Genomic DNA, 14,347 nt, shown 5'->3' on the forward strand with positions numbered 1-14,347 from the left:
TACTTGGACAGTGTGATCTTTAGCAGAGGCCTTTCTCTCACCTTGTCAATGCTTGGAGAAAAAGGTTCTATTTGCTTTATCTGTGCATGCCAATAGGAAACAGGCCCCATTGTCTGTGTGCAGTCAAGCCTTGCCCATCAGCTGGCATCAGAGGTGATGCCAGCTGATGGACAGGTTGGCGTGGTTGGGTGGAAAATAGCCTCATGAGCCAAACTGGACCCCCTGGCTGGCCAAGGTTGGCCTGTGGGCCACAGGTTCTCTACTTCTGATTTAAAACATTTATATCCCATCCTTTAGCAAAAAAAAATCTCTGTGACATTCTTTGCTTGTTCCTGCTTTTAATGGGAGCATCTGGGGTGAAGATTGCCTGCTGCTTTTCATATCAGTGACTGCACAGCACACCAGTCTTTGTGCTTTCATAATATTGAGAAGCTTCCAGTTCCTGTGCAGGGGGTTCACCATCTAGGACAATATGAATATGAAGTGGGAGAATCAAAATGAGGGTGAGAAAGGTTTTAATGGGAAGTCAGTGCAGAAAATGTGAGGCTGTGTTGGACCCAGAATGCATTGCTGACCCCAGAATGCATTGCTGACCCCTGCTTATTAGCTCCTGCTGCAAACCAATGTGCAGCAAGAAATTCTACTGCTCTAGATTTCCCCCATTGATAGTTCAGTTCTAAAGGGTCACAAGGGTGTCTTAAAAAAATTCCCCAACCCATTGTGGGAGCTGTTTTTCCATATGTAGCTCCTGTGTATAACTGGTAGAAAATCTATATGATCTATCCATTAACATAGATGGCATCCAGTTGCAGAGGTCTCCCCCACCTCCCGCTGAAGCCAAATTTTGCTTATAGAGATATCATTTTCATTATTACTTTAGTATTATCAGTGCTTTCTTTTAGGGGGTACTCAAAGGTACGCAGTACTGGGACCTCTTTTGTTGTTGTTGTTGTTGTTGTTAAGAAGTGTGGCACTGACTGTAACAACTTCATGGTGAGTACTGGCACCTCTTCTATTAAGAAAACAACAACAGATTAATTAAATTTATATACCACCCTTCATAAAAAGATCTCAGGGCAGTTTATCCTCTTCTGCTCAATGAATTGAACTGGAGTCAAGCACATGTCACTGTGGTTGCTGTGAAATCATTTGCTTGGCCTGTGTTGTCTTAGTAACATATGGAACCTCTACTTCTGTACTAAACCATGTGAGGAGGGGGTGGTGAACACGTGGAAGCAGCAGGACTCCCAAGTTTGAACAGAGATTTCCCAGGAAGTCTTCAGATATGCCCCATTTTCTTTTTATTATCCACAGTAGGAAAGACTTCTGCAAGTGGGTTGTATTTACTCTGCAAGCATAAAACACTCTGGAAAATGGGACTATTAACATTATTGTCTCAGATCTCTTATAGCTGTCGCACAATTTCTTACAATTATGTAGCTCAAATGGCTCATTGAGTTCTCCTTTTTGAACACCTTTTACTGAAATGTGCAATTGATTCTAACTACTTGAGAACCCCTGAAGACTGCCGAAATTCTCTTTTGGGTGTTCTCAGGCTTCCAAAACTCTGGTTTGTTTTAATTTTTGTTCAAACATACTTTTTAAAAACAGCTAGAATTTTTTTGTTGGCATTTTCTCCCCAGAAACTGATGCTAACAAGCTTTATACCTGCCATGGTTGCAGGTATCCTGCAAAAATGGCTCTTGAATGTAGACAGAATCAGTTTTGAGTGCTGAAGCCAATTTTTTCTTGGCATGCCTGTAACATTCTTCTTATGGTTTGTGCTCAAAGTACACTTGGGGAATACAGATGGGGAAAAGGCTTTCTGAGTTCATAAAAATGCAGTGGCTTCCTGAAGGCTTCATATCTGGAACTAGGTCTGGATTATATTTTGGATTCAAGCTATTGTTTTAGTGAGAGGTTTCCACATCTTCTAAGACATTAACATTAAAGGAAAATGCTCATTTTAAGGAATTTAGTTAATGGGTAAATAGTGATCAGTGCAGGGCCAATCATAGTCTAACCCTGAACCTGCCTGCCTTTCTCTTCTTTACAAGGGGGCTCTTTGATAATGTGGGGGTTACCATGGAAGGGATGCATACTTGCAATTCCCAACCTGTGTTGCTTTTTTCATTTCTCTTCTTTCCCCCTTTGGCCCTTGGGACTGTCCTCGGGCCCTGCTTTGCATCCTCCTTGAGTGGTTTTGCCTGGCTAGGATGTGTCCTTGAACTCCGATCATGCTTCTTGCTTGTCTGGATAGAGGACAGAGGGGTGTGTGTGTGTGTGTGTGTATGTAGAAATAAAACTAATACTCAAAAGTAAAACTGCTGGGCCCACTTTTGTTTCTGGCTCCACTTGCCATTGGCCTGTGGTCCCTTGTAGGTTGTCCAGAAGGGAAAGTGGCCCTCAGACTGAAAAAGATTACCCACTGATGTAGGTAGGAGCAATTGTATTGCTATTGGCTGCCTGGACCTGCTGCCTGGATGTACATACTGTACTGTGTATACACTGGGGAATAGGAGTTGGGAAATGTGTTTAGATGTCCCATTGCTGGGGGGGGGGGGGAACCATAGCTAGGGCCTGATTGCTTTGTGCCGAAATGAGGTGGTGCAAGAACTGGGCTATATCTTTTATTATTAACTCCATGTTTAATATTTATTTTCTGGCAGTATATTGATGATGGAACTTCTGGAAGAATCTCATTGTAACATGGTGTTAATTAGTATTTAGAATTTTAGCTTGCCCTTTCCAGAATATTCAGGAAAAGTATTCCATCAGTATTGTACTATGTTAAAACTGTTTTGGAAGAGTGCTTCTTGGAAACTATTTCACTTAACAAGTTTCAGATTCCAGAGATTCTCCAGAATGCTTTACATCTGCAAGCTGTTAGCATTAAAATAACTCCCTCCCTTGTATCATCCTGGGATACAAAAGTGCTGCTGTTCTTAAAACTACTGATGTAATTGTTTATGGGTAAAGGATATTTTGTCATGATGAAAAATAATGTGTTACGTTTGTGGGTTGTCGGGTGCTGTGTTTGTCACCTGTTCCTTTGCCTTTCCTACCCAAACATTCGTAGTAGTATTCTCTTCAGTTATCCAGATATACTAGAGATGGCAGTAATTAAATTTGGAATGAGGAAACACACTAAATCCAGATTTTGCATTGTTTTGCTTTTTGCCATGTGTCCCAGCACCACCCATGTAGGAACATAGGAAACAGCCTTGTACTATATCAAACCACTGGATCCATTTGACTGGAAGCCAGTATTTCAGGCAGGGGTCTCTGAGCCATACCTGGTGGTCTTGGGGATTGAACCTGGGACCTTCACCAAGCAAATGCTCTAGCACTGAGCTATGGCCCTTTTTTCATATTAAATTTTGAAGTTTTACGTCATTTTATTAGTCCAATTCTAATCTCATCTAGACAATTGGATACACTACAGTTTGCTTTTTAATAAAAGGTTTGCTAACCAATGGCTCATTAAAGCAGCTCTGTATGGATTTAATAAACTTCATGTTCCCTTAGGAATGTAGTAGCAACCCATTTCCCAACGTTGATCAAGAAGTACAAGGTAGTTCCTGAGAAGCAATTTGTCTCTTAGGATATCAGTAGTAATCTTCATAATGCCATTTAATAAACATGTGAAATACTTTGGATTAAAAATAGAACAGGAGGCATGATGGGTAGATTAAGGCAGACCTGCTTTCCCAACATGTCACTTCAAGGGGGAAAAGTTAAAATGGAACGAAGACCAGTTGCCAGTTAAGGCCACCTGCTAGAGCAGAGCTGGGCTACCTGTGGTTCTCCAGATGTTGAACTTCAGTTCCCATCTGCTTCAGTCAGCATGGCCAATGGCCAAGGATGATGGGTGTTGTAGTCCAACACCATCTGGAGGGCCATAGGTTGCACGCCCATGGGCTAGAATCAGGCATAGGAAAACTTGGCCCTCCAGATGTTTTGGGACTACAACTCCCATCATCCCTAGCTAACAGGACCAGTGGTCAGGGATGATGGGAGTTGTAGTCCCAAAACATCTGGAGGGCTGAGTTTGCCTATACCTGGGCTAGATGATACTCCAGAGAGATCTCCTTAATCTGGTGAAGCAGGCTAGACAGTTTTGGAGCTTTTTAAAAAAAGAGAGAGAGAAAGGTTGCCACTGAAGTAGCAAGTTTGTTTGTTCTAATTGGAAATCTAGAAAGCATTTTCTAAAGCTTTATGCCTTCCTCCTCTTGACTCACTTTGCTGGGGCATCTAAATTGTCCTCCTGAAATCACTTTATTATTCAGGCACACCTGATTTGAGCAGCTTATTCATGCTACTTGTCTGGATAGTAGTTTGGAAGTGGTTACTTGGAGCTTATGGCTTTATAGAATAGTGTGTGTCAGTGCATGTAGAGAGCACGGTTTGGACTAGATTTTCATGCCCTTTCCAGCCCTTTGGTTTTGGGAGTTGGAAATCCCTGGGTGTTCTTGGCACAGTCATAGTAATTTTCCAGTCTCTGCCCATTTCTGCTAAATTTGTCAGAGGCCTTCATGTTTCTGTAAGTCTCACTTCCCATTTCTCAGTTGCTGGCTGCTTTTTTGCTTCGGCGAAAGCTATCTTTATACATTGTGGATTTAGACAAATAAGCACATGACTAAAGCAATGAATACCTAAAATATGGCTTCAGATATTTAGACCTATATCACCGGGTACAGAGGCACCACAGTATGGTCTGAAAGAAGTGTGCATGTGTGTGTCAGAGAAGCAAGGGCTATCATGACATGACCCGCCCCCCCCCCCCCCGGTAGGAGTTTCTGTGTCACACAGTTGAGTAGGCTTGCCTTCAGCACAACTTGTGACCCACTAGGCAAAATGCAGCCCCTCAGCCATTTATTGCGGTTTGCATGGTGCTCTGTATACCACCCTGTTTTGCATTCTTAAGCAGGCACCAAAACCAGAAGGTGCCTGGAGGCTTTTCTGAACAGTGTTTGACTTGGTGGGTCACAAGTTTCACCAGTCTTGATATTGATGCATGTAGAAAGCTTTCCGTCTTTGGACTGTCCTCTTGGACTGACTTTTCAGTGAGCTAACTAAGGCACACTGGTAGGTGGTGAGCTTTATCAAACTGCTTTTTAAATTCTAAAATACTAGTCTTACACGCACAGAAATATAGCAGGTTTGGTACAAAAATAACAAAGAACTGGTAAAAAGGAAAGAGAACTCCTCCTTGCTACTTTCCCTCTTTGTTACAAAGGCAATTATGAAAAGACTGCCACATGATATTCCAAGCCCACAGTTTCTCTTAAGATAAGGTAAGTCAGTTTTTCTAGAGTAGCAATTTGCAAAGCTGCCTAGCGCCAATGATTCACGGTTATATTGGCTGAGTCCTTCCCACCTTGTGATACCACTAAACAGGCAGATATCACCAAAGGTTTCAATATTAAATTAGAATTTTTATCTAGCAAGCTGCTTATTGAGCTGAAACAGTGCTGATGATAACAGAGGCTTCCTTTAATCTTTCAAAGGCGTAAACTTTTTAGTCTCTTCTCTTGGAGGAAATGCTACACAAAGGGCTGATCCCTCCCTCTTTCTCTTGGGACGAAACTACTTGTGATGCAACCTTCTGGTCCTTACCCTATCTACTGAGTCACCTGTTCTAATTATGGGCAGTGATGTGGGATGAAAAAAAATTCAGTGATTTATCTTTCCATTTCATAAGTTCATTCATAACAATGGATGGATGCCAATTGCAAATACAATATTAGACAAGTCTGGCAGTTTCAAAGTTCTTATTTTGCTTCTTTCTAGTAAAGAAAACTAAGTGTGCTAAATGAGATCACTCTCGGGGGGAGGGATGGGGAACTTCCTTCAGCTGAGGGCTGCATTTCCTCATGGGCAATCTTCCATGGGGCCACATGCCAGTAGTTGGCATGGCCAGAGGCAAAAGTGGGCAGATGGCACACTTTAGTACAGTAGGCTATATTCAATCCATTCTAAAGCCAGTGGTTATCCAACTTCAGGGACACATTCAGTTTAGGCCTAAACACTCAAGGGAGAGGGTGAAGCAGGACCACTGAGGGGTGTGGCCCAGGGAGAGTCCCAAGGGCAATATTTATTTCTAGGCCTGAGCTTATTACCCCAACTCTAGGGGATCTTTCTCGGGAAAATTTCTAATTTTCTGATGGAAACCCCCTTTTAGTCTATCTTGGCAAGCAGTAATTTACCCTGAAACTCATACAGGTGGTACCTAACCCCTAGAAAGCTGGCAGTGATCCATCCTGGCACCACCACATTGCTGGAGGCTCTGCCTCACACCTGGTACATATCTCCACATGTGGTGGGAATGTATGGAAATCCAGCCTTTCTGGAATTTGATATTCCAAGAAATTGATAAAACAACAAAGCAACAATTAGAAGTCAGGCCAGAATTAGCTTTATTAAATATAGTTTAAGAAAATAACCTGGATTTATTTAATAAATAATTAATAAGACATTTATTACAAATGGCGAGACACAATATAACCCGACACTGGGAAACCCTTTCTGGCACAACGATAGACATTTAGTACAAAACAGTTTGGAAAACAGCCCTCCATGAGAGATTTACAAATAACCTACAGTTGACACATGGACAGATAAAGAAAAAAAATGACTTTACCATGGTTTAATTTCATAGCACATGCCAGTATTCCAGAAAATGAACAATCTCCCCACATCAACATTTGGCTCAATCTGGTTGATCTAGATTTAAATCCCCCCGCCCCCCGGTTCATCAATAGACCAACACTTTATATTGTGTTGTTGGTAACATAATAGGAAAAGTGGCTTTTACTCATACTTAATCTAAGCACAACCACAAGGGCTTTTGATTAGGTTTTCAGCTGTTCGGTGTTGAATGTTATCTGTTAACTCAGTTCTATCCTGTTCCCCATTTGTTTTTGTTTAAACCAGCACACGAACAAACATTAACTATTAATAATGAACCATATGTTATGGATATTACTACTAATGTTTATGGTATTTTTGTGATATACAAATAACATGAGAAGACTTGGTCTTTTATTTGTATCATTTGTTATTCCTATGATCCTTGTTTAAAAAACCAGTGAAAACTTTTTAAAAAAAAATCCTGATGCAAATTTCCCCATGCTAATTACCTTCAGTTTGTAAATGAATTTTTTTCAGTTCAAAACTGTTCTTGAAGCTCACATTACTGCTAATGGGTGACAGAGAATGGATCTGGACATCTGGTGCACTTGTATTAATGTTTTTCCCTCCTCTTTTCGCAGGCTGGAAGTGATGGTGAAAGCATAGGCAACTGCCCCTTTTCTCAGAGACTCTTCATGATTCTTTGGCTGAAAGGAGTGGTATTTAGTGTAACAACAGTTGACTTGAAAAGGTAGGAAACATGACACTCCCTTACATTTCTACTTTATATCTGGTTATCTTTGAGAGATTTAAGTAATAGGGTCTTCTTTCCTACACAGCAGATTCTAGTTGCTGCTGCTGCTGGGAGATAAATCCTGTGCGATTACTTTCTTGACATCTTGAAGATTTATAAACCTCTGTATCGGAGAGTTAATATCAGACATAATAACTGAAGCAAGGATATGTTATGTGGAAAATTCGAAGATGTAAAAGTACTGTGGTACCTTGGTTAAGTGCTTAATTCGTTCCGGAGGTCCGTTCTTAACCTGAAACTGTTCTTAACCTGAAGCACCACTTTAGCTAATGGGGCCTCCTGCTGCGCTGCCGCTGCATGATTTCTGTTCTCATCCTGAAGCAAAGTTCTTAACCTGAGGTACTATTTCTGGGTTAGTGGAGTCTGTAACCTGAAGCGTATGTAATCCGAGGTACCACTGTACTCCAATTCTCTGAATAACCTGCATGAATAGGTGCTGTCAAAAGCTAATGAATTATATTTCTTCATCTGCACAGCCTCTGTGGCATATCCTTTGTAAAAGGATTTTGTCTTTACACCTCACAGAGCTACAATTCCTACAATTCCCAAGATTCGTCCTCTTTTTTTAAAAAAAGAGGAACGGGAGAACATGCTTTTAAATGTATGGTGTGTATGCAGGCTAGGTTTCTGTGGGGGTAGGATGGTCATGAAGGAGGAAAGCATGCCTTTTTATTCTCCCACCTTCCCCTCCTATTCTGTAGAGCACTAGAGAGTTCAGGTGTGGGCAACCTGAGATTTGAATCTTTTACTGCTATGTAGTGTGAGATAGAGGGGTGGTCTAGGAAGGATGTCCAGTATCACTTTTTCTTCCTGAAACATCTCTGTATAGTTCAGAAAGGGCTCAAGCAGACCAACTGCCTCCCTTTCTTCTTCTCCTCCCACTTCTCTGACCCCCACCACAGCTGATTGAATGGGCTCTTAAGTCTACAAAAGCTGATGAAGCCGTAACAAAATACGTCAGTCTTTATGATACTTACAAGACTTGGTTGTTTTTATTCTTCACATCTTGTATCTATTAGCATGCAGGATAGCTCAGGTCAGTAGAGCATGGGACTCGTAATCTTAGGGTTTTCCGTTCAAGCCCCATGTTGGGCTGAAAGGTTGCTGCATTGCAGGGGTGTTGGACTGGATGACCCTCATGGTCCCTTCCAACTCTACGTTTCTGTGATTCTATCTTAGCTGCTCTTTAATACAGTGGTACCTCGCAAGACGAATGCCTCGGAAGACGAAAAACTCACAAGACGAAAGACTTTTTCGTTTTTTGAGTTGCTTCGCAAGACGATTTTCCCTATGGGCTTGCTTCGCAAGACGAAAACGTCTTGCGAGTTTGTTTCCTTTTTTTAAAAACCGCTTGAAGAGGTGCAGTTGCGACTGACCGTGCTTCGCAAGACGAAAAACATCGCAAGACGAAAAGACTCGCGGAACGAATTAATTTCGTCTTGCGAGGCACCACTGTAATACAATTCATTTAGAATCTCTTGCCCATCCAGCCCCACTCTCTTGGGGCAGATTTCAAAAAGCTGCCTGTAGAGCACAATGGGAAAATTGAGGCTTTTAGTCAGCAGCATGCCTCTCCTCCACCTCCCTGCCAAAGATAGCATCCTGCCTCTGGCATTGAGTGTGAATCTGGAAATTCCACCTTTAGACAATGAGGTGAGTTACTATAGTATTCCTTCTTTAGACTCAACTCTCTGGAAGCTCACAGGTCCTTTTCAGCCTGTGTTTCCTTCAGAAACTTTTTCCTGCCTAGAGGTTTTGGGTATGTAGAACCCAATAGCTTTTTGTGGGTGGGTGGGGTGACCCTGTTTTTGTTTCTAAATTGATAGCAAACTCTGCTAGTTGAGTGCCTGTTGAAGGGAATGATGACTTGGACTTTAGGAAAATAGCTCAGACTAGTGTGGTTGCCTGCCATGTTTGTACTTCTGTGCTCATTTCTTTGAATGAGATTTTTATTTAAGGCATTTATAACCCACTTAATATTTTTAAAGAAATGTTATAATCTTAATAAGGTTCACAATTGCTCTTCTGCTATGTATTGTATTACAGCTCTGTTAATGAGGTTCAAAACTTATTTTTCTTTTGCTAACAAGATCAGGATTTGGACTTCACATTGTGCTGGGCTCTTCCCGGTACAAAAGTTCACAAGCAAGCAATTGTGGGGCACAGGAAAAACTTAAATCTTGCAAGCTTGTTGTTCTGTGACATGCTTTTTCCTTTGTGGAGTCTTGTTAAATATAGCGCTGCTAACAAGAGGTTATTTGCAGTTAAATTCTGCTAGTAGCTAAGGCCACAAGCAAAAATATGTGTGGACTAAATGGAGACACACTTAGCGCCCCCCCCAAGTGCTCATAGGTTTTCTGCTTCTCTGTAGTCAGTAAAGACAGAGGCTTCATTCTTTTCCCTCTTCAGGAATGCAGCTTGTGTTTGTGTGCAAGAATTAGACTTCTTTTGTTGGCCAGAGCATAGCTGCAGTGTGCAGAATTTGTTCGAGAATGCAGGGCAAGCTTTTGGCTTTGATTTTTTAAAAAAAAATTTGCTTGAGGACTACTTTCTTAAAAATGAACTGAACCCCCGCCTCCAAAACCCTGAGCAAGTACTTCTCAGATGGTGTTCCAGGAAATCCTGGCATTCCCCATAAGTCTGGAAGCTTCTCTGTCAGCAATAACATTCAGGAAAGCATGCATGATAGTTTACTTACACTTTACCACATGTTCTTTTCAATGTACATGCTGTATTCTAGGGTGCATTTGGCATAACAAAAGTGCTAAAGTGGAGGCTAACAGGCCTAGCAAGCTGAGAGTGCTCCTAGCAGGATCCCTTTCCAAGTTGCAAGGAGTCTTAGGCAAATAATGAAAGGTTGGTAAACAAAATAGGAACATAAGAGCAGCCCTGCTGTATCAGGCCAATGGGGCATTTAGTCCAGTAGCCTGCTCTTACTGTGGCTAATGAGATGTCTATGGGATGCCTACAAGCAGGACCTGAGTACAACAGCCCTTCCTCTGCATGTGATCCCCAGCAACTGGTCTCCAGAGGCATCCTGCCTCAAACTGTGAAGGGAGAACATAGCTATTGTGGCTTGGGGGCCATTGATAGTCTTGTCGTCCATAAAGTTGTCTAATCTTTTAAAGCCACCCCAGTTGCTGGCCATCACTAAATTGAAGCAAGTTTCCTGAAGGTAGAAATCTTGAAACCAATTGTCTAACCTACTGACTTGGTTATGTCATTTAGTGATGCTGTTGAAGTGCAGAATTGAGAGGTTCAGAAATGAACTCTTGCAACCCCTGAGCCCATGTTAAGCAGAATCCAGACACCTGATACGAGTCTGACTCTTAATCGGTCAGCCCACGTGATTACACACTGCTGCTGTTGCTGAAGTGGCAATGGGGAAGAATTATGATGAGCCCCTGGTAGACCAGTTAGTAATTATAGCAGGGGTCGGCAAGGTTTACCTTGCCTGGGCTGGTTCACTCTAGTGGAGATCCCTCTGTGGGCTGGATCGCACACACGCCCGTGATTTCCGGCATCTGCGCCTGCGCAGACGCGATTTCCAGCATCTCTGCAGGTGTGATTTCCGGTGCTGCGGAAGTGAGTCGCTGTGCTGCACCAGTTTAGCGCAATGCGTGGGAACTCGCTGAGCGGGCGGCTTGGTTCAGGGGTGGCTCGTGGGCCAGTTAAATGACCCCCATGGGCTGCTTGTGGCCCATGGGCCTTAGGTTGCCGATCCCTGGGTTAGAGGAACCATATCCTCAATGGTTCCTGATGGTTAATGGTTAAATGCTCAACCAGAGGTTGCTGGACTGCAGCTTCCATTTCTTCTCTCTTCACTATGCTGACTGGAGCTGGGAGTTGGAGTCCAGCAACAACTGACAGGCCACAGGTCCCCCTACCCCTGCTGTAGACCCTAATGGAGGCTGTCCCACCATCAGGCTAAGATCACTAGGGATTATTGGTGGAGGGATGTAGCTGTAGGTTTGTGGAGAAGGAATTGCCCAACTTGGGTCTGAGGTTAAGCAAGTTAACTTTGCATCTGTTCTAGTGCGAACCTAGTGGAACTTGTCTATTATAAACATATAACCTGTCCCATAGGCTGCCTTTTTATAACTCTGGCCAGCCTATTGTCTGGGCACTTGTCCAGTGAATCTTAAAAAAAACAAAACACCACCACCAAGTGACGCATGCTATAATGACTCTCAGCTTGAGCCACTCCCTCTTTACTAGCCTGAAAGAAATGGAAGTTCTTTTTACCAGGGTATTTATAGCAATGTTCCATAGGTCACTGTTGTTTGTTACTTTTTTAGGGCTTAACAGCCTCCACCCGAGACACACAAAACTTGCTTTTGTCCTCTTTTGGCCATCTCTGTTTTATACTTCACTCCGAGTTGGGTAATAGCCCAGATGCTTAACTACTTTATTAAGTCTCTTTAAGAACTGGCCTCTTGCTCCCAACTACTCCAGTCCATCTTGCTTGCCTCAGGTGAGAGCCAGTGTCATAAGAGACAGCGGATGTGTGAACTCCAGGTTCAAAGCCCTACTTGCTTCATGGAGCTCCCTGTGTGGCTTTGAGCAAGTCAGTCAATACCTAGGCTGAATCTGTCTCACGGGGCTATTAGAAGACATTGGGGTAAATCCTGTATCCTTCTCTGAGCTTCTTGGAGGAAGGATGGGGTACAAGCTTGGGGCTTTTGTTGCATGTAAATCAGAGCAGGGTTTCCAGTATATAGAACAGTGTTCTTGTTGAGACACGACAGGCACCCACAACCTGCACTTTGCAGAAACAATTGACGACATTTCTGTCCCAACCAGCTTTCCCAGCTGGATGAATATGTCTCTGCTGTGGGTGTCTGCTTTGTATTGTTTTTAAATTTATCTGGAGTTGTTTTTTGTATCTTAACTGCTTTAGCTGCTAATATTGAGTTCTTCACATTGTATGTTGAGAGGTGTATGTGCAATGCCATAAATCAGGCATAGGCAAACTCAGCCTTCCAGATGTTTTGGGACTACAACTCCCATCATCCCTAGCAGTCAGGGATGATGGGAATTGTAGTCTCAAAACATCTGGAGGGCTGAATTTGCCTATGCCTGCCATAAATAAACGGTAACTGTGTAAATAGCCCACAAAAGTTGTAAACCTGTCTATATTTGTTGTTGTTGTTTTTACTCACCTGTTAATAGGCTGCATGCTATGCTGGTCACAGAGGAGGATTGCCTGCCTCTTCCATTTGGGGCCATCCCTGGAGTGTGTGTGTGTGTGTGTGTGTGTGTGAATAGGAGCTACTTCCCCAGCCCTGTACCTAAGGGCAACACATTGTGAGTTGCCCAACCTACCACCACCACCACTTGGGGACAGCCCTACCGACTAAAAATGAAATGTAAGCTACTACCTCTGAGCAGACGAGTGAAAAATAATTAAAACAAAAATGACCTCCTAGCAAGCAGACTGATGGAGGGGATGGAGGGGTCCTACTCCATCCCTAGCCAGCCTGCTGCATTTCTATGATGGTTTTGGCACTAGAGGTTGTTTGTCCTTCTGCAGTTCTCACAGAAACCATCTCTCCTCCACTGCCAGCTTGCTCACTTCCTTACATGGAATTCAATGCAGTCTCCCACAATGAATTTAAATTGTTAAATACAAGGCTGGTATAGTGACAGTGGTATAGTGGTGTAGTGACAGGTTCCCTTCCCATGGATGCACAGAAGACGAGTTAGTAGTTACAGCATGGCAGTTGTGGCCCATACAGCTGCATCACTTGCAGCATGGGTGGGAACGCCTGTTAAATGGATGCGGTTTCAGCTGTGTGCCATAGGAAAGGCTTAAAGAGCACTCACTTGTGGTGAGTAAGATTGGCCTCCAGGCAGGGGAGGTTTTTTTGTAAATGGGATGAGAGTTGGCTCTTTCAGGCTCTTGCACACCTATTATGTATACTAGTATCTGTTGGCAGGCAGACCGGGACAAACTTTGCAATGTCTTTCAATTAGGTTGCCAGGCTAAGACATCATGCACACTTTTGAGTAATATGATTACTCGCATACACTTATTTCACATTCTCTCTCCTTTCCTTAAAAACGTCCTCTACCTCAGCCAGAACAGTACTAGACTATCCCTAGAGATGCAGGGTATGGTTTTGCTATGCTTCTACATAACAAAGTTGGGAGCCACCCACACAGCCTGAACCTACGGTGTTAAACTGGGAGCTGACATTGACCATAATTCTCTGGTGCAGAGTGACTTTCTGTTGTTCTCTGGTTAACACCCTAAATGCTTTGCATTGGAAAGCAGAGTGGAAAGACGCTTCAGTTTTATGCCAGGTGCCAGAAGGATTGGTTTGGAAAGAAGATGCTACAGATTCCTAATAATAATAATAATGATAATAATAAATAATAATAATAAATTTGACATCATTAGCACCAGATGTGTTTCTCTAAAAGCTCATTTAGACTGGTGCAAACATGCAACATAAACAGGTGTGGCCAACAGGGAAGAAGGGGTAAAGGAAACTGTAAGGGAACTGACTAGCTCTGTTGAGGATGCTTAAGGGGGATTGTGACAGCAATAGCTTTAATTTGCCTGTTTTTGGAGAGGGGGTGTAGTTTGCTAGAAGCCCCACCCCCTTTCAGAACTTGTTTTGACATTTGCTGAGGGTTTGGTCTTGCCTGCTCCCAGAACAGTGTGCACCCTTCACACCTGAAAGGTATGATTTGCCACTATTTTTCCCATCTGAAAAGAACCTCCTCTAACCAATGGGAGAAATTGGAGGAGAGCCACTCCAGTAATTTTCTGTAATTATTGTGGGTGTACACAGCAGTGTTTTAATTGAAGCTTAAGCTACTTAAGGTATGAAACTGACTCACAAATCTCAGCAGCTTTTGGAGAAGGACAAATTAGGAACACTTTGAGTGTGT

General features: G+C 42.8%; 1 protein-coding gene across 1 annotated transcript in view; it reads left to right on the forward strand.

Annotated features, from left to right (window-relative positions):
• Positions 1–14,347, forward strand: part of CLIC4 (chloride intracellular channel 4) — a 46,707-nt gene that overhangs the window by 15,287 nt on the left and 17,073 nt on the right. Inside the window, exon 2 of the mRNA XM_083625633.1 lies at positions 7,275–7,384. Coding sequence (XP_083481759.1) covers positions 7,275–7,384 — 110 coding nt within the window. The remainder of the gene's footprint in view (positions 1–7,274; positions 7,385–14,347) is intronic.

This window comes from Podarcis filfolensis (assembly GCF_964270895.1).
Source record: "Podarcis filfolensis genome assembly, chromosome: 8".
In the NCBI taxonomy this organism is placed as follows: Eukaryota; Metazoa; Chordata; class Lepidosauria; order Squamata; family Lacertidae; genus Podarcis; species Podarcis filfolensis.